This window comes from Rattus rattus, chromosome 2 (assembly GCF_011064425.1).
Source record: "Rattus rattus isolate New Zealand chromosome 2, Rrattus_CSIRO_v1, whole genome shotgun sequence".
In the NCBI taxonomy this organism is placed as follows: Eukaryota; Metazoa; Chordata; class Mammalia; order Rodentia; family Muridae; genus Rattus; species Rattus rattus.
Window position 1 is genome coordinate 80,688,733 of NC_046155.1, and position 22,494 is coordinate 80,711,226.

Here is a 22,494-nt window from a genome sequence, read left to right on the forward strand (position 1 = left end):
TGAGTGTGCCTGCTGTCCCTCACCATCAATGTCTCCCCTCACAGGATAGGGTCAATCCCTTCATCTTGGACGTAATCCAGATGGCATCCATTGGAGAAGTCTTCACTGATTTCTAAGTTCAGAGACTGGCCAACCCTAGCCCATGGGATGAGCCCAGGCTACCTAGTTTCTATATAATCTGAAAACCAAGAACAGTTTTTATATGATTGAAAAGAAATTAAAAAGCACTAATGTTTGGTAAATCATGAACATTATATTAGCTCAAATACCAATGTCCATACAGCCTTTACCAGGATGCAAGCCTCCTCGTTCATCCATCATCCATGCCTGCTTTCAAGATTCAGTGTCTGACTATAGGTTTAATAAGCTAAAATATTTATTCATTTCTGGCATGGGTATGTGCACATGGTGTATATGTGTGTGAGTGGTCATATATGTGTGGACATGTGTATGTACATGCACATGTAAAGGTCAGCAGCTGAATGTGTCTTCCTTGATCCATCCCCTTCTTATATTTTGAGGCAGTGGGTTCTCACTTGAGCCCAGGACTCATCATTTGACCAGCTAACCAGCTCCTCCAGGATGCCCTGTCTTTCTCTCTCCCTCTCTTCTCTCACTCTCTGCAGTAGCATGAAGCATAACCACCCTAGAGCTATGAGCCTAGGACCCCATGAAGATACCCAACTCCTTGATTATTCTAGTCCCTTATATAAATTGGCTAGCATTTGCATGTGATCAATACACGTCCCCCTCCCACTCTTTAAATCATCTCTATAGCATTCTTTAATGCTGAACACAGTGAGCATGTTATGCCAATAGCTGTTGTGTTATATTGTTCAGGGGGAGAGCACAAGTGAAAAGTCTATACATGCTCAGTGCACACAACAGATTGCACATTAGTAAAGTGCTCCTCAAACAAACAAGGGAACCTGGGTTTAATACCCAGAACACATTTTTTAAAAAAAAACTGGCCAAGCATGGTGGCATGTGCCTTTAATCCCAGCACTAGAGGGGTGGAAGAAGATAGAGCTGCATGAGTCTGAGGCCAGCCTGATCTACATAGTGAGTTCCAGGCCAACCTGGTCTACAGAGTGAGTTGCAGGCCAGTCAAGGCTACATAGTGAGACAGAGACTCTGTCTCAAAAAACAAGACAAACAAACAAATAAACAAAGAAAAACAAATAAAGCAGCAAAAAAGCCTGGCATGGCATAGGCTTGAAATTCCAGCACTGGAGAAATGGGACAGACAGATCCCTGGGGTTGGGGCCAGCCAGCTCACCTAGCCAGCAAGCCCTAGGTCTCAGTGAGAGAGCTTGTCTCAAAACGGATGGAGATCACCCGAGGTACAACCGTTTAGGTTGTCCTCTGATCTCTGCACACAAACGTGTACACTCACACATACAGAGACATTCAAATGCACACACACACACACACACACACACAATGTGTGAGTCAAATAAAAGCACCTCAATGCACCCCAAGGAACCTTTGCTTTGGTTGTCAAGAACCAACAGAAAATTTTCTAACCAAAACTATCTTATCTCACTCTAATGCACACATTTTACACAGATTTTGAACACTTCACACATAGAGAGCCTACTCTAGAGACTCTTATCAAATGTAAGCTGTCACCACAGAACAAAGACATACAACAGCTACTTGTAAGACAGACGTTTCAGAAATGTGAACATTTGAGGATCAGGCTGATGGACTGGAACTCATAAAAGCAATGAAAGCGACCCAGACTGGGGACATGGAGCACCTTCTGGAGGGTGGAATTACCCTAGAAGTTACTCCAACCAACCCCCATCCCCTGGCAGGCAGGTCTCACCAGTGACGTTGAAAGGTGTCCTCAGGATCCCCGTCATCCATGAGTAGAGAGCTCTCTGGGTGTGAGCTGAAGTCTGGTCATAGAGATCTTTGAACACTGCAGACCTACGACACAGGGGCATGGGTGTCTATTAATGATACACAGGTGGACGCCCATCCACCCTGAAGGAGCTGTGAGAGCACTGTACCCAGGGCTGCCACGCTGAAACCCTCCACATGCCTTTGCCGTATTGACTGTTTTCCAAAGAGCATCCTGTAGGTCCTGCCTCTGCTTCCTCAGCTCTTAGTTCCTTTTGTGTGTATAATAGTTTTTTTTTTTGAGATACAGTTTACAGGCCCTATATCGCACCTATTTAAAGTATACAATTCACCAGCACTCCCAAAAGCAGAATCTCAGGAGAGTACATTCAAGGTTAGCCTTGGGTTCACAGCAATTTTGAGGCCAGCCTTGGCTGCATAAGACCATGTCTCAAGAAAATGAAGTCATGATACTTTCAAGAGTGGATGAAACTAGAAAGTATGGTCTTATGTGAGCTAACTCAAGCTCCAAACACAGCATGCACAGAGCTTAGCTTCTGACTTTTACATATGTATAGTGTGAGAGTGGATGTGTGATGGCCGCTCTTGGCTGTCAACTTGATTACATCTGGAATTCACTAAAGCCCACCATCACCATCATTCCCAGCAGCTTACGAAGGAACTCCATCCCCTTAACTGCCACCCCTCAACCCCTGGCTCCCCAGCTCCTGGAAGCCACCAATCCACTTCCTCTCTATGGATTTGCCTGTTCCGGATACTGTATATAAGTGGGGTCATGCCATACGTCATTTCTGGGTCTTGCTTCTTGCACTCACAGGATGTTTTCAAGGCTGACATATGAACCATGCACCATCCATTCCTTTTCATGAATAAATAATATTCCATTATATGGGCAGACTAGATTTCGGTCCTCCAGTCATCAGCAACAGACATTTAGATTGTGTTCACCTTTTGTCTTGCTTCTTTGTTTTGTTGCTGCTTGGAATTGCACCTAAAGCTCGCACATGCAGTGGGTGTGCTCTCCAGTGAGCTGCACACCCCATCCTCCTGTTTAGCTCCTTAAGGAGGTACCCATTGTCTCCGCAGCAGCTGTGCCCCACAGTGTGGTCCCAACATCGCCACAGCCCACCTCTGATTTCTCTAATCGTGGTCAGCACCTGTTGGTCTCTGGTGCCTTGATAAATAACCCCTGCTGGTGCGAAGTGGTCTCGTCTCTTTCTAAGCCACTGCAGTCTGATCTGCCACTGCTGTATCACCCCTTGGCTCCAGTCACCATTATCTCACCCAACCCAGAGGTCCTAGTTGGTACAAACAGGACGTACCATTTGGTTGCCTCTGGCACTGCCCAACCTTCCTGCTCATCTTTTATTTTTAAGATATATTTATTTATTTTATGTATGTGAGTACACTATTGCTCTCTTCATACACTCCATGAAGAGGGCATCAGATCCATTACAGATGGTTGTGAGTCACCATGTGGTTGCTGGGATCTGAACTCAGGACCTGGAAGAGCAGCCAGTGCTCTTAACCACTGAGCCATCTCTCCAGCCCCCTTCCTGCTCATCTTGAAAACCTTCTAGACCTCTGTGTCCTGGGAGCCTTCCTCTGCTCACACCCACACCATGAGTACAACCTACCATGTCAACGATCCATCCACCTTTCCTAAGGAGCTTTCCCAGCAGCCCCCTTTCCAGTCATTCTATATGCGCATATACAAGTTTGCCGTTAACCCACACACAATGTTGTCTTTGTATTGTTCTATCTCGTTCTTTCCTTCCCCTTGGCTTTTTGCTTCGATTTTTATTTTATTGTGTGTGTGACTGCTTAACTGTATGTGCATCACATGTGTGCGGTGGCAGCAGAGGCCAGAAGAGGGCCTCGGGTTCCCTCAACCTGGAGTCATGGGTGGATGAGAGCCACTGGACGCAGAGACTAGGAACCAAACTCAGGTCCTCTGCAAGAGCTGCAAGTGCTCTTAACCACTGCGCCCTGTCTCTAGCACCTTGTTTTGTTTTTTAAGAGCAAGAATAGTTGAAAAGTAAGGAAAATGGGAACACGCACACACACACACACACACACACACACACACACACACACACAAGCACACAAGCACACAAGCAAACAAAGTGGTAAGCATCATTTAAGAGAAAGCTTTCCCACCAACAGCAAAATGCTGTTCCCCATTCCTCATAAAATGCGACCGCCCTAGAGGGGGTCAGTCAGTCTCCACCCTTAAATTTCCTACTCGTAAAGAAGATAAAGGGTGGGTAGGTAGGTAGAGTAAGACGGTAAGAGAAAACCTGGGGCGAGTCAGCTCAGGGTCAGGAGTCTAAACCCCCAGAATCAGGAGGCAGAGCCCTCATGACTGGACTCCGTGTCCCAGGCTAAGAGACTCCAGAGAGCTCTTGCAACCCTTCTGCCATGAGAGAACATGGCAAGAAGATACTCCTATGACTCAGAAAGGAGAAAGGTACCAAACCTGCCATGCTTTGACCTTGGAAGTCCCAGCCACCAGAGATACCAAGGTACCCAGCCAACAGCTGACCAAGATGCTCAGGAGAGCAATGTAGGTAGTGAGGATATTGTGGCACTGGTTTCCAGTGTGCTTTAAGATTATTTTTTTTTTTTACTTAAAGCAAAATTACTGATTTTCCATTCGTGGAAATGAAGCCAAATTTTCTTTAATTTTTTTCCATGTATTTACGTGTGTGGCACATGTCTGTTTGCATGTGTGTGGGTGCACATGTGTGCCCCTATGGAGGCTAATGATGATGTTAGGAATATTCGTTGCTTGCTTTTCCACTTTATCGCAAGGCAGAGTCTCTCAACCAAGCCCAGAACCTGTTGACAAGGCTAGGCTCCCTAACTAGTTTGTTCTGGGGAGGTCCTGTTTTTGCCTTCCCAGGCTGGAACTACAGGCAAGCTGACACAGCCACCTGCCATTTACATGAACTGGGGCAATCCAAACTCTGGTCCCCATGTTTGCACAGCAAATGCTTTACCACGGAGCCATTCCCCAGGTTTCTTAAGTGGAAAGGGCAAAGAATAGTAAAGAAACTCACAAAAGAGACCACAGGGCAGGTGGTAAACAGATGTGACCAAAACTAGAACAGTTTCCAGATGACTACAATTGAGAGAGAAGACAGTTTTAATCAAAGCATCTCTCAGCTCTGCTTCAGAAGATGCATGCCCACCTGTGCCACCACCTTATTGGATACTAACCTCCCTGAATCCTCACAGCAGCCCCTGAGCAGCCTACAGAACTAAGAGTTCAAAGGAAAAGGCTTACAGGTTCTTAAAGGCATCTTCGTGCAGGTCCTGGGGTAGCCTGTCTGTGATGTCTGGCTGCAGGAAGCTGCCGGAGGACCCTCTGAGCATCTTGCCCAGGACCTCTACACACTCCAAGGCATTCAGCACCTGGAAACACCGTTCCAGGGTGATGAGAAACAGGCTGCGGTTCACACCAGGGCTCTGAAGGGCCTCGTCCCGAATGTCTCCCAAGTTGATGACGATGTCCTCAAGGTCCTGAAGGAAGGAGAGAAACTAGAGCCGCTGTAGCTGTGTGGCCAGAGTGCACTATAATACAACGTGAAAGAGAAGTGTCTATCTGGTGTCCTGGTTTCAGGGGGATTGGTTCATGGTCACTCGGTCCCATGTGCTTAAGCAGAACATGACAGGGGTGGGAACTTGTAGAAGGTATTGTTGACAGAAAACAGAGAACCGGAAGTAACCATTCATAATCTTCAAAACCTGCCCTCCCCCAAGACCTACTATCTGCAATAAGGCCCCATCTCCTAAAATTTTCACCACATCTTGCAAAATAGACCCACCAGCTGGGGACCACCATGAGCTTATGGAGCACATTCCATATCCAAACCATGCTAGTCACATGACAGCTGCCTGTTGACTCAACAGCACTGGAAGCATGAAGAATTTCAGGGTCAGAGTTTCATACCATGCTGCTAGGGGGAAACTTCTAGAAGTTTCTATCACCTTAGGCTCTTCCTATCCTAGGTGGCTTGGCTCATGACTGTCACACTTTCACTGTCATTAGCACAGAACTGACTTGTGGTCAGGGGTGAGCACAGGCACCAGGCTCTGCAGCCAGAGCAGACCTTTTGTCACAACAGAAATCATAGGCATTTTCACAATGCACTACGGTCACTGCAGACATCTTGACATCTTTCTGGTCAACGCCTGTTGAAAGTTCCAGAAGTCACTAGACCTGCTGCTGAGTTCTATTAGTGGGTCTGTTAAAGAAACACAGTTTACCTCTGTGTTTATCCTGGGCCTTTCTGGAAGTGCTCTTCAAGAGAACTGACTTCCTTTGTGGCCTGTGATTTGTTTTACAGGGTGTTTAAAACATCACTCTGATAGGCCCTTGGCTTCTCCAGGCAAGAACCCATTTTCCAACCTCAGGTTCAGTTTTCCAAGCTGTGCCACTAGAGGTTACTATGTTCTGCATGTTAAACCTTCAGTCTGTCTTTCCCGTGTGTGTGTGTGTGTGTGTGTGTGTGTGTGTGTGTGTGTGTGTGTGTGTGTTTTTGAGAGGGAGAGGAGAGACAGAATGAGCTTCTGTATTCCAGACTGGACTGAAAATTTCTATGTAGCCCAGAATGATGTCAAAATCTCTTCTTGCCTCAGCCTCCTGAGTCGAGTTTGGGGACTGCAGGCATTAGCCAGCAAGCCTGGCTTTAAGTGGTAATAGTCTTCTTAACTTTGTTTAAGAATGCTGTGGAGAAGATTAAATTAATTCAGGAATGCTAAACCCTTAAAGCAATGACAAACAGGTGATCTGGCCCACCACTTGGTTTTATAAATAAAGTTTTATTGGCACATACCCATACCTAATATCAGAATTAATTAACACTGGGGGAAGTGTGGCCTACGAACCTTATATTTTTCCTCACTTGTCTCTTGCTGGTCATTCCCTTAGAAAAATATCTCATATGTAGAAAAGCCTCAATAAACATTACAATGTATCTTTATAAGACTTTAAATGGAATCATTTTTAAAACCTGATGTTCATTTCTAATGAAATCTATTCATACTGAACTGAATATTAGTTTTAATAACTAATATTAAAGTAAGACAGATTAGGATTTAGGGCCATAGTTTGCCTAGCACTCCTGAGGCCCTAGGTCTGATACCTAGCACTACCAAAATAATTAAATAAAAAATAAGTATGTAAGGGGTTGGGGATTTGGCTCAGTGGTAGAGCGCTTGCCTAGGAAGTGCAAGGTCCTGGGTTCGATTCCCCAGCCCCGAAAAAAAAAAAATAAGTATGTAACTATTAAAGTGTTTAAGTCCTCCCAAAACCTGTGTGAATCAAAATAATAAGAATCAACATTTCAGCGCTGGAGAGGTGGCTCAGTCGTGATATAGCTCAGGACGAAGGCAAGCAGCAGCTGACAATGACCACAAAACAAGTTTAGTGACACGCACAAGGCACGGAGAGCAAGATCCCTAAGCCCCAGAATGCCCTGAGGCTCCAAAGCTGAGGGCTAGTGTCCATTTATTTTAGAGAGCTGCATATATATGAATCACTGTTCCAAAATGGAGTTGAGAACCCTTCTTCTAATTCCTCTTTCTCCTCTTCTTCTCCTCCCACCTCCTCATACTCTCCCCCTCCTTCTTTTTCTAAAGATTAGTTTGTTTTTATCTTAATGTGTATAAGAGTTTTCTCTGTGTCTATGTATGTGCACCATACATAGTGTTAGGTTTCAAACTTGAGTGTCAGGGGTGCTGGGTAACCTTAAGGACAGGGACAATTCTTTCTTTATTCCCCTTACCACAGCAATCATCCTCAGACGCTTACAAAGGGTTAGAAGACCCTTAGTACCCTTAGTGCCCTTAAGAGTAGAAACAATGAAAAAAAAGAGTAGAAACAATGTAACATGGAGAAATAAAGGGAAAAAGCCAGGTCCTAAAGTCCCAAACTGGAGTGGTGATGGAGAAAAGAGGAAGCAGTCAAAAATGGCCCAGCAAATGTCAACTGCCCTGCTACTCCTCGTGGGGAGTTGCCAGGCGAGCCTTACCAGGTGGCCCCACTTGTCTTCCAGAAGGCATTTCATGGCGGTGTGGAACTGCTGAGCATCAGTGGCCCTTAGGTCCTCCAGCAGCTTCTGCGGTTGGTACAGATACTGTTCCAGATGGGTTTCCATGACTGCCTGCGCGTGGGAGAGTCAGTCATTGAGGACTGAAGACTGAGGAGTGGGTCAGCACCAAGGCCAGCAGCCCAGCGGGTTTCCCTTGCCGCCCTGCAGAGAGCCCACCAGCTTGCAGGCAGCCGGAATATGGCAGTTTTAGTGGTTCCTAAGGCTATAAAGCTGGGGGATTCCTTACGAAATCCAGATTTCCAAGTCCACTTAGGAAATGCAAAGAACAGACAATGCTGGGCGTGCTTTCCCCCTCCAGTGGTCAGCCTGATTTCACAATTCCGTGGTCTGCCCCGTCCTTGTCCTAGGTGGCCCACTTCTGCCAAGGAAGCTGAGTATCTCTGGTTTCCTACCACTCAAACCCTAGTGCTAACTAAGCACAGGAGAAAACCCAGGCAGAATGAACTGACTGTCTGCAGTGCCCTGTCAGGCCACCAGCCTCTTCTGCAAGCCTCTCCTCTGCCACTTTTGGACTTATTTTCTTTTTTATTTAGGAGCTTTTGGATCTTGTTGCCGCTGTTGTTCAGCTTTAGGGACAGCAATCTTACTATGGTAGTCGAGGCTGGCCCTAAGTCCACACTCTGGACTTCCCAGGTGCTGGGGTTACAGTTGTATGCCCTGCCTCAGTTTCTTAAATATCCCTTACACAAATATGCTCTGGGAGGGCAGTGTGAAATAATGCCCGTGGGCAAACACTGCATAAAAAGGACAGATAACATCTATGCAAACCTTCAGGTCCACACTTACCTGAGCTTCTATTATTTAATTACAGATGGTATGTTTAAGTGTTGTGCTTTGTCTTTGAGTCCCTGGGTTTCATGTAACCCCAGCTGCTTCCAAAATCAGTGCAGTCAAGGATGATTTTAAACTTGGAATTCTTCGGTCTCCACCTCCCTAGCTCTGAGATCACGGGTGCGTGCCACGCCCATTTCCTGCCATTCTGAGATCAAGCTCAGCGCTTTACTAATGCTAGGCAAGCACACTAGCAGCTGAGCTGCACCTCTAGTGCCCTCACATCCTGTATTTGTATTTGCTAGGTTAGCAATCCTACATTCTGGGCCTCGGAACTCACATCTGGAAAACAGTGCCCACCACGTGGAGCGTTGTGAGGATGAAATGTCTCTGGCTTTCTCGATGGTGCCTAGCGCAGAAGCGCTCAGTAGAGCCCGTCATGTTTCTCTCCTCCTAACGAGTTATTTACTTCATGTCTGTCTCTACCTCAGAACAGTGGAGTAACGTCTAGTTCCCCACCTCATTCTCGGTGTCTACATCTGTGCCAACCTGCCAAGACTGTAGAGATGCTGAGTGAAGATAGGTGTGTAGCAGCAATACACGGCCGCTATGGGAAACCCTGCTGTCAGAGAGAAGGGTGCTGCTCCTTACTGCTAAGTGCATTGCTAGGAGAGAGGAAGGCAGATGCAATGGGGGCCCAACGGCCCCTCCAGCTGGTGGGTGAGCAAGCAGTTAGTGATCGAGAAGCCCTCTGGGTGCAGTTCTGGTGTGAATGTCTGTTAATAATCTGTCTTTATTAAAACAAGAAATAACAAAGGACTATGCTGTTCATTTACTCATTAGCCCATGATGTTTTGTTTTCTAAACAAAGTAATGGTGACTCAGCACTGAAATAGCATCCTGGGTCTCACATGCTGGTCTCAAGGTATCATTGTGTGCTACCATCCATGCCCAAACAACACACATGCACGTGCACACACACACACACACACACACACACACACACACACTGTGCCCTTCTGATGCTCTCGACAAATGTCCACTGCTGTCACCAACAAACAATGCATGCTGGGTGTGGTTTATCTCCCAAGGCTGATTCATCAGGAGTTCAGTTCCCAGGGAGGTGACATTAAGAGGCGATGCCATCTTTAAGAAGTGGAACCTTGTGGGAGGCAGTAGGGACACGGCCCATGGAAGGAACTGAGGCAGTTCCCATGAGACACTGGTTAGTTCCTAGGAGAGGAGTAAAGTGAGCTTGACCATGATCCCTGCCCCAGGCTCCCATGTCCCCACGTGATCCTTCCCTCTCACAGGTTTACTCACCATTTAATGCCGTTAGACGCCAGCCATGCCTTTGCAGGGACCAGCATCATGCTGAGGGGTTGTTACCCCCTAAACTACGGAGAAGATTAAAATCCTTCTTTTTAAAAAAGATTGATTTTACTTGTGTATGTGTGTGCATGTGCCTGTGTGAGTATGTGTGCACATGTGTGTAGAGACACCTGCAGAGGTCGGAAGATCTCTTGAATATGGAATCCAGGTATTTGTGGATCACCACCATGGGTGCTGGGATCTGAACTCTTGTCCTCACGACTGAGCAGCAAGCACTCTTAACTACTGACCCTCCCTTCAACCCGAAACTCTCTCCTGCCTTGTGGATTTTGCTACAGTAATAGAAAAGTGCGATACACTCCTGCTGTTCCTTTATCAGCAAAGTCCCTCCAGTTCCCACTCAGTGCACAACTGACGTGCACTGATGTGACCAATAGAATGTAGGAACCTGTGTTACATACACACCTGCAAGCTGGGAATGGTGAAGGCCACGTTCCGTGAGTTCAGATAGGCAAGGACTCTGTGGGACAGGTCGGCAGTCCAGACATGGGAGCTTCAAGCAAAGACAGATGGGCCAAGAGTTCACTAATTCAGCTAGACTGGCTGGCAGCAAATCCTTGGAATTCCAGGTCTGTACTGCATCAGCACTGGAATTACCAGCATGTGCCACCATGTCCAAAACTTGTATGCAGGCTCTGGGGAGGTCAAACTCAGGTTGCCATGCTTGTGAGACAAGCCCTTTACTGCCTGAGCCATCTCCCAGCCCCTCAAAGAGCTTTGTTCTTGTTCTTGTTCTTGTTGCTTTGTTTTTGAAGACAGGGTTCTCTGTGTAGCCCTGACTGTTCTGGAACTCACTCTGTAGACCAGGCTGGCCTCAAACTCAGAGATCCACCTGCCTCTGCCTCCTGAGCATTGGGATTAAAGACACGTAACTCCGCCCTCTGATACAAACAGGTTTTTTTTATGACCTCTTTTTTTGTTGTAGATAAACAGATGGATGGATGGGTATATAATATGTAAATAAATAAAACTGTAGCCTGAGAGAATATGTCTAAAGCCTCCCATTGGTGTCCTCATGATGGAGAGATGTTTGCCTCTCACCTTGATGGGATTCGTTGTCTCTGCAAGGGACTGGAGGCCCCCATTTTCTCTCCTTTATAGAATGCATAGTAAGATTTAATGTTGACAACTTTCTTTCTGCCACACTGTCACAGCACCCCACCTCTCCAGTCTCTCACACAGGCCTGAGCAGCACAGAGGAGGACAATGGTGGCAGCTGGCCCCAGAGCCTGATAGGGGGTCACACTCCAGCTCTGCCACTCCCCAGCTGTGTAGCCTCCACTCACTCTCCCCAAGGCCCTGCTTCATTATTCTACCCAAAAGGATAATAAGTGGCCCCAGCCTGAGGGGCAGCCCCAGCCTGAGGGGCAGCCCCAGCCTGAGGGGCAGCCCCAGCCTGAGGGGCAGCCCCAGCCTGAGAGGCAGCCCCAGCCTGAGGGGCAGCCCCAGCCTGAGGGGCAGCCCCAGCCTGAGGGACGTAGTAAACACAGATCTGTTTCTCTGCACCAGCACTGGGAATGATGTCGCCTCCTCAGGAGCCCTTCAGGCATCTTGGTCTTAAGCTCCATCACTGGAGGAGTAGTGTTCCAGGAGCAAGTGTCAACTAAATCAGTGTACATTGGTTGGTGCTCTTTGCAATAGCACATACTATTTTTCTCAAATAGGAAGCTCCATCTAACCAACAGTTATTAGGAAAACACTCCATTCCCTCCCCCCCATCCCCTCTCCCCCGAGGCAGATTACCTTTCAAACAGTGCGAGATCCAGTAACGCTACAGTGGGGACAAAATGGAGAGACAGCTTTAAACGGAATCACTCCACAGACACCACATCCGTATTCTGTTTGAAGGTCTCAGAAGGTACACATGGGGACAGAGCGGGGACATTACCATTCAGATAGCTTCCCTCTATTATTTCTTCCTAAAAGGCAGAGAGATAACATCAAGTATAACATGCAAATTTGGCAGCGCTGGTGGAGGGGATTTTGATTAAAATAAAACTGGAGCACTCACCGCCATTTTCTGCAACAATGGATGTAAATCTGCAAGAAAGCCGTTGGATACGTGACTAGACCCGAGCAGTACGACCTTCACAAAGGCGAACGTGGCTACCACAGGAGCCCCACAAAAGCCACGCAGGCCTTCATGAGTGTAATCATTGCAAGAACTATGGCCAGAGTGAGAAAACCTTGGTTTACGACTCCCCCCACTCAAGAACCTTTAAACTGCCACTGAGAGTGTCAGTTTGTCCAGACTCTGTGGAAATCAGGAAAGAGGTGTCCCGAAAACCTCGGTAGAACTACTGTATGACCCACTCCGTGTCACACAGAGGCAGCTAAGGCAGCACAGACAGCTAAGGCAGCATCCCACAGAGATATCTGCACATACGTGTTCAGTGTGGCAATATTCACAATTACCAGGATGTGGGGCCATCCCGGAAATCCATCAACAAAATACTGGTGAGGGAAATGTGGTCTGCACACCCAATGGAGCATTATATGACCGTAAAGAAGAATGAAGTTATGTCATTCACAGGAGAAACATCGGAACTGGAGATCGGCAGGTTAATCAACATGGGTCAGACTCAGGAAGACAGGCACTGCAAGTTTCCCTCATGTGTGGGATCTACTGGACTCGTGGGGAATGGGGGAATAGGGTGTTGGGGTGTATTCCCCTAAAGTATATCGTGTGCAGATATGAAAATGTCATAATGAACTTATTTAGACAAATAATACGCACTCATAGAAAACAAAACAAACCACGTATACTATCCCCAAAGCCCTACACAAACCCACAGACAGGCAAACACTCTCCACCCCCACCAGAATACATCATAACCCCAAACTGACTTATTCAGCTACATCCCCTAAAATATGTAGAAGCCGTGAAAGTTGTGCGTGTCTCTCTCCTCAAGACTTACCCTGCCTGGAGCTTGGCTCTCTCTGACACGCACCTCCATGGCTCAGGAAGAGGACCAGGAGAAGGGAGTACATCCTAGGTTCCCGAGACATCCTCCTGCAGTTAAGTCAAGCGCAAAGGTGATCCAGGTTTCATTTTCTTTTTAAAAATATATTGAAGAATATTCTGGAGCAAAGGGGCCATGCAGACACCAAATTCCTCAAAAACATTTTAAATAATGTACTGATTCCAGGCTATGTCTAAGACATGTTCCTCACTCTCCCAGTGACCTCAATACCCCATTTCTATGCTTACCACCACCCCTGTTCCACAGCACCCAGAAGAGAAGGGTGTTTCAAAGCACTCACTCCACCATCTCTCACATGAGCTCCAGATGCAGAATGTAAGAAGTCCTACAATCCAGTCAGAAGACAGGTCAAACAGAAAACAGAGCTGAACTTCTTAAAATAGATATAAAAGTGTCCAATACACACACAAAACGTGAGTCGCTTCCAACAGGGCTCTGCTCAAAGCAAGCACCATTTGTGGGTTTTTAAAAAGACAGATGGTTGTTTTCAGAATTTAAATCTATGCATGTCACCTTTCTTCCTATTATCCCCAGGATAAAACATAGCATAAAATAAATCCACAATGCAACCACACACACACACACACACACACACACACACACACAGAGTCATTAAAGTGACTCAAAGAGGCAGACTGGCAACACCGAATGTCGGCTGTGTTGTGGTTGGAAAACTGCAGAGTTTTATAACATTACACACTTGGTACTCTATGATCAAGGAATTTCGGGGCTGGGGGGTGTGGCTTTGTTGGTAGAGAGTTTGCATAGCACGCATAATGCTCTAAGTTCTATCTCAAGTATCATAAACTTGGCATTGGAGGCAAACACCTGTGATCACAGCACTCAGGAAGGAAAGGCTAGAAAATCAGAGATTCAAGGTTATCTTAAGCTACCTAGTAAGTTCAGGGGCAGCCTGTTTCCAAAAAAAAGGAGGAAATGAGGAAAGAAAGAAAAAGAGAAAGAAAGAAGAGAGAAGGAAGGAAGGAAGGAAGGAAGGAAGGAAGGAAGGAAGGAAGAAAGAAAGAAGGAAGGAAGGAAGGAAGGAAGGAAGGAAGGAAGGAAGGAAGGAAGGAAGGAAAAGGAAATCAGATCTGTGGTTTTGCCAAGGAAAGTGGAAACACGTGGATACAAAGATGGGTTCAGCCTTATTTGTAACAGCTAAATATGAGAACAACCCAAATGTCCAACAGGTGGAGAGTTGGAGAGTTAAAGACAGCATAGCCACTCAAAGGAACCAACGGATCACCACTCACCACTCAGCAATAAAAAAGTTAAACCCAGCCAGGCAGTGGTGGCTTTAATCCCAGCACTTGGGAGGCAAAGGCAGGCCGTTCTCTTTCTGTGAGTTCGAAGTCAGCCTGCTCTATAGAATGAGTTCCAGGATGCCAGAGCTATACAGAGAAACCCTGTCTCAAAAAAACAAAACAAAACAAAAAAGTTAAACTACCACCTTAGGGAGTTAGAAGACCAACCAAAATATGTGACAAATGGTTTCAGGATCCTGAAAGCAGGAATCAGAAACCAAGGTCTCTTGGAGAGGAGATGCAGACAACTTGAGCCCAGGACCACTCCTGCTACCTCCTGAGTCTCAGCCCACAAGGCAAGCTGGAGAGGCAGAATGAGAGCTCAGGAAAGCCAGTTGGACGTCCAGGGAAGAGCACCTGCGGAGGAGCACGCTGCGCAGAGAAAGTCTGAGGAAGGGCTGCTCAAGACACGAAGGATGGAAATGCCTCCTGACATGAGAGGAATGGGACCACAGAAGGCTGTATAGCTCCTGACCAGGAGCAGGGGAATTCCCACAGCTAGAGCAGAAAATGTTCTTCAGACACCAAGCAGAGCCGCCTCAGGGCAGAACTGCCTCAGGGATGGCCACTGGAGGCTGCAACACCTCGTGGATTGATACTGCTCTATGGGGGTTGGGGATTTAGCTCAGCGGTAGAGCGCTTGCCTAGCGAGCGCAAGGCCCTGGGTTCGGTCCCCAGCTCCGGAAAAAAAAAAAAAAGATACTGCTCTATGCTTACACAAGAGGAACTGTGGGAGGAGACTAGACAAAGAAGATGTGAGGAGACTCCATTCCACATTTTTAATTTCCTATCAATCTGTGTGTATTTCAAAACATAAAACAATTTTAATCACACAAATGAAAGGAAATCATATAGTCCCCAGGAAAAAGAACAAAGGACGAATATTTGTAATACGCAGAGTGAAAAAAACCCTAGAAATCGGACTAGAGGAGGTGTCTCTATGGGTAATACAAGCACGAGACCCTGAGTTCAGATCCCCAGAGCCCAAGAGCCACAAGTGGTGATACATGCTGTAATCCCAGTGCTAGGGAGGTAGAGACCAAAAGATCCCTGAGGTTTGCTGGCCAAACAATTTTGCTGACTTGGAAAGTTCCAGGTTCAAAGAAAGTGGGAGAGCCTGTCTCGGCAGTAAGAAGAGTGCCTGAGGAAGGAACCTGATGTCAATTTCTGGCCACTACATGTGTGCATGAGCACACCCACACATTAAAAAAAAAAAAAAGGATATACTGCACCAGGAAGCACCTGGGACACTCTGGGGCATGGTAGGAAGCCATGCTGCAAAAGAGCACAAGAGAATTTTAGGAAGGACAATGGAGATGTATTTTATTTTATTTTATTTTATTTGGTTCGTGTTTTTGAGTGTTTGCCGGCATCTATATGTGTGCAATGCCTGCAGAGGCCAGGAGAGGGCAGCAGATCCCCCCTTTAACTAGAGTTCCAGACAGTTGGGAAGTGCACGTGCCTGCTGGGACTCAAACTGGGTCCTCTGGAGGAGCGGTGTTCCACTTGGAACTGCTGAGTCATCTCTCCAGTCCCTAAGACGGGGTTTCTATATCTGGATGGCAGTGGGTACTGCATAGAGTCACACTTACCAATCTCACTGAAATCTGTTTTAAACCTCTGGATAGTATTACGTCTAGGGCATACCTCCCAAAGGTGGAACTCTAAAGAGAAACCATGGGCTGTAGTCACCTGGTCTGGTTTCTAGCTCACCTCTGCCCACTCACTAGCTGTGTTGATGTCAAGCAACTTGCTTCACCTCTCTGTACTTCAATCTTCTCAGCTGTAAAATGGAGTATTAAGTGGTACTGTTTGCTTTCTGTTGCTGTAATTAAATACTGGCCAAAACCAGCATGGGGAGGAAAGGGTTAATTTGACCTGCAGCTTACAGTCCATCATCCCAGGAAGCCAAGGCAGGAACCTGGAGGTAGGAACTGAAGCAGAGGCCATGGAGGAGTGCTACTTACTGGCTTGCTTCTCCAGGCTCGCTCAGTCTGCTTTCTTACACAGTCCAGGGATAGCCCCGCCCACAGAGAGCTGGGCTCTCCTCAGTCCTTAACCAAGGAAATGCCCCAGAGCTGTGCTTTCAGGCCACCAAGATGGAGGCAATTCCTCAGGTGACTCTAGTCTGTGTCAAGTTGACAAAGACTCACCAGCACTGGTACCCAGCTGACAGTGCCCTTTGAGAACAGATTAGTCATTCGGAATGGAGCTTTGATCGGAAGTTCCGACTTGAGTTTTAATCATCAAGGAGGTCAGGCTACAGTTTCCCAAGTGTCAGGCCATGCCTGTCAGTGTCACTCTCTCTACTCCTCGGAGAAAACCCATTAGTCATCATAGCACCTACTTCCTTGTGCGTATCTCCCAGGTCAAGGTCCTTTGTAAAGATCCCTCCTCCCTTTTGGCCTGGCTCACCCAACTCATTCTAAGTCCTGAGTCTTCCAGGCAGCCCTCTGTGACTTCTCTAAGACAGACATTTAGCTGGGAGAGAAAGCCAATATCTCTCTATAAGAGCACCAGGCATGGCTAAGGTACATTTCTACAGCTGTGTGTTTATTCCATACATTCATTTATCAAATGTTATCGAGCATCGCTGTGGGCCGGGCATTATTCTACACTCCCGAGGACACGGCAGCTTGCAGAGCCATATCCCAGCTGATGTGTTGGAGAGCCAGGAATAAAATAAATAGGCAATCAAATAACTCGGTTTATGTCAGGCAGAGATGGATGCCGCAGAGGAAAAGGAAGCAGCGAAGGAACAGGAGCCATGGTAACCCAAGCGGGGAAGGTCTGAAGACAGGAAGGAACAGATTACAGGATTATCTGAGGGGGGAAAGTTCCAGAAAGAAACACAAAGGCCTTTGGAGTTGGGAGCATGATTTATTTGCACCTTGTCCCATTGACCACACAAGAGTGAGGAAGGAAGGGGATGAAGCTAGGAGCCGCTGGAAACGCCCTCGGCTTTGAAACAGGGCGGAGCCCGTGGAAGGGCATTGGCACAGGAATTAGTTTTTAACTTTTCATTGATTCTTTGTGGATTTCACATCATGCACCCCAGTCCCACTCATCTCCCCGCCTCTTGTACACACCCTTCACCCTTGCAACTTCCCCTGCAAAAGAAAAAAACCTCACTGTGGAAACTGCAGTGTGTCACAGTGTGTCCCATGGTATATACCCTTTTGTCCACACCTCTTTGCTCCCAAATGTTCATTGCAGTGAGTCATTGGTCTGGTCGGGGGCCTCTGGCTTCTGCTATGCTATCGATGCTGGATTCTCACAAGGACTCCTCTCAGACATCCTGTTATTGCCCTGCACAGAAACATCTTGCTTTGGTCTTTAACTGGATCCTGAACATCTGGAACTCCATGGACGGGACAGGGGCTGTATCAGGGAAAGCAGCCGAGACAAGAGAAGTGCTGAGGACATAGCCCCAGGCAGTGAGCGCCAGGAAACTTAGTTGGGTCCAGACATAGTCAAAAGTGAAGCGCAAACATTCAGATGTAAAGGACGAAAGAGAGACACCACGGATGACCCCAAGGATTTGCGATCTGAGCATGTTAAAAAAAAAAAAAAAAAGAAAAAAAGGAGGAGTTTGGGGAAAGCACCTAAGTACCAGTTTATGAAAGAATCCCTGGGACTCCGTTTTGAGCATTCTCATTCCGAGGGCGCTACTGAATATATGGTATGGGAGGTATTGTGAAAGACAAGGCTCAGTCAGCAGAGTGAGGGAGTGGTTCACACAGAAGCTATCCACACACAGCCACCAGCATATTTCAACACAAGACCTAAATGAGATCACAAGAGAGACAAGCACAGAAAGAAAGGAGATTTTTAAGGAATAACACATGGTAGGGCTGGAGGAGGACAAGACTGGGTCATTAAGATGTCAGGCTGCCCAAGTACCAACGGTACAGTCAAGATGGGAAACAGCAGAAAACCATCAACGTGATCCATTATATAAACAAACTGAAAGAACAAAACCACATGACCATTTCATTAGATGCTGAGAAAGCATTTGACAAAATTCAACACCCCTTCATGATAAAAGTCCTGGAAAGAACAGGAATTCAAGGCCCATACCTAAGCATAGTAAAAGCCATATACAGCAAACCAGTAGCTAATATTAAACTAAATGGAGAGAAACTTGAAGCAATCCCACTAAAATCAGGGACTAGACAAGGCTGCCCACTCTCTCCCTACTTATTCAACATAGTTCTCGAAGTCCTAGCCAGAGCAATCAGACAACAAAAGAAGATCAAAGGGATACAGATTGGAAAGGAAGAAGTCAAAATATCACTATTTGCAGATGATATGAAGTATATTTAAATGATCCCAAAAGTTCCACCAGAGAACTACTAAACCTGATAAACACTTTCAGCCAAGTGGCTGGGTATAAAATTAACTCAAATAAATCAGTAGCCTTCCTCTACACAAAAGAGAAACAAGCCGAGAAAGAAATTAGGGAAACGACACCCTTCATAATAGTCCCAAATAATACAATATACCTCGGTGTGATTTTAACCAAGGAAGTGAAAGATCTATACGAAAAGAATTTCAAGCCTCTGAAGAAAGAAATTGAAGAAGATCTCAGAAGATGGAAAGATCTCCCATGCTCATGGATTGGCAGGATTAATATAGTAAAAATGGCCATTTTACCAAAAGTGATCTACAGATTCAATTCAATCCCCATCAAAATTCCAACTCAATTCTTCAGAGAGTTAGACAGAACAATTTGCAAATTCATCTGGAATAAGAAAAAAACAGGATAGCTAAAACTATCCTCAAAAATAAAAGGACTTCCAGGGGAATCACTATCCCTGAACTTAAGCAGTATTACAGAGCAATAGTGACAAAAACTTTATGGTATTGGTACAGAGACAGACAGATAGACCAGTGGAAGAGAATTGAAGACCCAGAAATGAACCCACACACCTATGGTCACTTGATTTTTGACAAAGGAGCCAAAACCATCCAATGGAAAAAAGATAGCATTTTCAGCAAATGGTGCTGGTTCAACTGGAGGTCAGCATGTAGAGGAATGCATATCGATCCATTCTTACCACCGTGTACAAAGCTTAAGTCCAAATGGATCAAGGACCTCCACATCAAACCAGATGCACTCAAACTAATAGAAAAAGTAGAGAAGAATCTCCAACACATGGGTACTGGAGAAAATTTTCTGAACAAAACACCAATGGCTTATGCTCTAAGATCATGAATCGACAAATGGGATCTCATAACACTACAAAGCTTCTGTAAGGCAAAGGACACTGTTATTAGGACAAAACAGCAACCAACAGATTGGGAAAAGATCTTTACCAATCCTACAACTGGTAGAGGGCTTATATCCAAAATATACAAAGAACTCATGAAGTTAGACCGCAGGGAGACAAATAACCCTATTACAAGATGGGGTTCAGAGCTAAACAAAGAATTCACAGCTGAGAAATGCTGAATGGCTAAGAAGCACCTAATGAAATGTTCAACATCTTTAGTCATAAGGGAAATGCAAATCAAAACAACCCTGAGATTCCACCTCACACCAGTCAGAATGGCTAAGATCAAAAACTCTGGCGACAGCAGATGCTGGCGAGGATGTGGAGAAAGAGGAACACTCCTCCATTGTTGGTGGGATTGCAGACTGGTACAACCACTCTGGAAATCAGTCTGGAGGTACCTCAGAAAATTGGACATTGAACTACCTAAGGACCCAGCTCTCTTGGGCATATACCCAAAAGATGCCCCAACATATAAAAAAGACACATGCTCCACTATGTTCATAGCAGCCTTATTTATAATAGCCAGAAGCTGGAAAGAACCCAGATGCCCTTCAACAGAGGAATGGATACAGAAAATGTGGTACATCTACACAATGGAATATTACTCAGCTATCAAAAACAATGACTTTAAGAAATTCATAGGTAAATGGATGGAACTGGAAAATATCATCCTGAGTGACACACATGGTATGCACTCATTGATAAGTAGCTATTAGCCCAAATGCCTGAATTACCCTAGATGCCTAGAACAAATGAAACTTAAGACGGATGATCAAAATGTGAATGCTTCACTCCTTCTTTAAAAGGGGAACAAGAATACCCTTGGCAGGGAAGAGAGAGGCAAAGATTAAAACAGAGACTGAAGGAACACCCATTCAGAGCCTGCCCCACATGTGACCCATACATATACAGCCACCAAACTAGATAAGATGGATGAAGCAAAGAAGTGCAGGCTGAGAGGAACCAGATGTAGATCTCTCCTGAGAGACACAGCCAGAATACAGAAAATAGGTGAATGCCAGCAGCAAACCACTGAACTGAGAACGGGACCCCCATTGAAGGAATCAGAGAAAGGACTGAAAGAGCTTGAAGGGGCTCAAGACCCCTTATGAACAACAATGCCAACCAACCAGAGCTTCCAGGGACTAAGCCACTACCCAAAGACTATACATGGACTGACCCTGGGCTGCAACCTCATAGGTAGCAATGAATAGCCTAGTAAGAGCACCAGTGGAAGGGGGAGCCCTGGGTCCTGCCAAGACTGAACCCCCAGTGAACCTGATTGTTGGGGGGAGGGTGGTAATGGGTTGAGGATGGGGAGGGGAAGGTTTAGGGGGATGTTGGCCTGGAAACCGGGAAAGGTAATAACAACTGAAATGTAAATAAGAAATACCCAATTTAATAAAGATGGGGAAAAAAATTGGGAAATAGTCAGAACAATCAAGCTAGCTCCTCCTGCAATGCAAGTGGACGGGGTAGGCCTCAGAGACATATTGTATGTGCTTAGTTTGAACTCTGATTCAAATATAACATTAAGAAAATGATTATGGTTGTGAACACAGTCCATTAGTCTAGCACTCAGAGCCATGTGCTAAATTTCCAGCAGCACAGAATCCAAGCATGCTGACACACATCTGGAATCCTAGCCCTTGGGAGACAGAGACATGAAGGCCAAAGTTCAAGTCTCCCTTGACTATATAGCAAGTTTAGGGCCAATCTGGGCTACCCATCACATTAAAAAAATATGAATAGGGGTTGGGGATTTAGCTCAGTGGTAGAGCACTTGCCTAGGAAGCACAAGGCCCTGGGTTCGGTCCCCAGCTCTGAAAAAAAAAAAAAAAGAACCAAAAAAAAATATGAATAACGGAGGAGGAGGAGGAAGAAGAGGAGGAAGAGGAGACAATCACAAACAACTGGAGAAATTAGAGCTATGTGCATCTTTCAAAGAATAATTACTATCTTTAAATCTGATGGTGAAACTGTGCTGTCACATTGTCTAAGGAGCCCTCATCTTTTAAAATGATTGGGCGCTTATTTATTTATCTTGAAGGGCATGCAATAGGGTTTGTGTGTCAGTCAGAGGACAACTTGTAGACGCTGGTTCTCTCCTTCCACCATGTGGAGTTCATGGATAGCAGTCAAGCCATCAGGCCTGGCAGCAAGTGCCTGCACTGATCCATCTGATGTCTTAATGGAGGGGTCAGCAAATCACACCTTTTGGTCAATTCTGAAGAGCTGAAGAGCTGCCCGGTTTGCTCAGCTCATGAGTGAAGAATAGAACCGTGGTGTGGGCGACCAAGGATGCTCCACCTCCCCCACCTCCAAAGCTCGTGTCAAAGGCTTTGTTCCCAGGATGGCACATCTTCCATAGGATGTAGTGGAGCCTTTGAGAGGAACCTTTGTGGAAATGCTCTTGGTTGGGTCACTAAGGCTATGTGCTCAGAGGGGATTGTGGCATTCCAGAGCCTCCCTCTTCCTCTCCTGCTTTCTGGACGATGGGGTGAGCAGTTAATGCTCCACTAAACATTCCAGACACAATGTGCTGACTCATCACAGGCACCAAGCTGTCACGGAGGAGCCTCCAAACCCTTGAGCTAAAATAAACCTTTCCTCTTTATAAGCTTGTTGACTCAGGTGCTTGGGTATACTGATGGTGGTGACCACAGATGTTTGTTTAAATGTGTAAAAGGAAAAAAAAGGTAGAAAGAAATAATAATGTTTCTTCAAAACATAAGCATTCTACATATGAAATTTACATTTTCATACCAGGAGGAAG

General features: G+C 46.0%; 1 protein-coding gene across 1 annotated transcript in view; it reads right to left on the reverse strand.

Annotated features, from left to right (window-relative positions):
- The window catches only part of Otoa (otoancorin), a 65,331-nt gene extending 52,171 nt beyond the window's left edge, over positions 1–13,160 (reverse strand). Inside the window, exons 1-8 of the mRNA XM_032895636.1 lie at positions 13,070–13,160; positions 12,163–12,191; positions 12,040–12,070; positions 11,895–11,922; positions 10,557–10,644; positions 7,908–8,039; positions 5,159–5,394; positions 1,832–1,935 (exon numbers count right to left, since the gene is read on the reverse strand). Of these exons, the coding sequence (XP_032751527.1) occupies positions 1,832–1,935; positions 5,159–5,394; positions 7,908–8,039; positions 10,557–10,644; positions 11,895–11,922; positions 12,040–12,070; positions 12,163–12,191; positions 13,070–13,160 (739 nt within the window). The remainder of the gene's footprint in view (positions 1–1,831; positions 1,936–5,158; positions 5,395–7,907; positions 8,040–10,556; positions 10,645–11,894; positions 11,923–12,039; positions 12,071–12,162; positions 12,192–13,069) is intronic.
- Between the last annotated feature and the right edge of the window lie 9,334 nt (positions 13,161–22,494).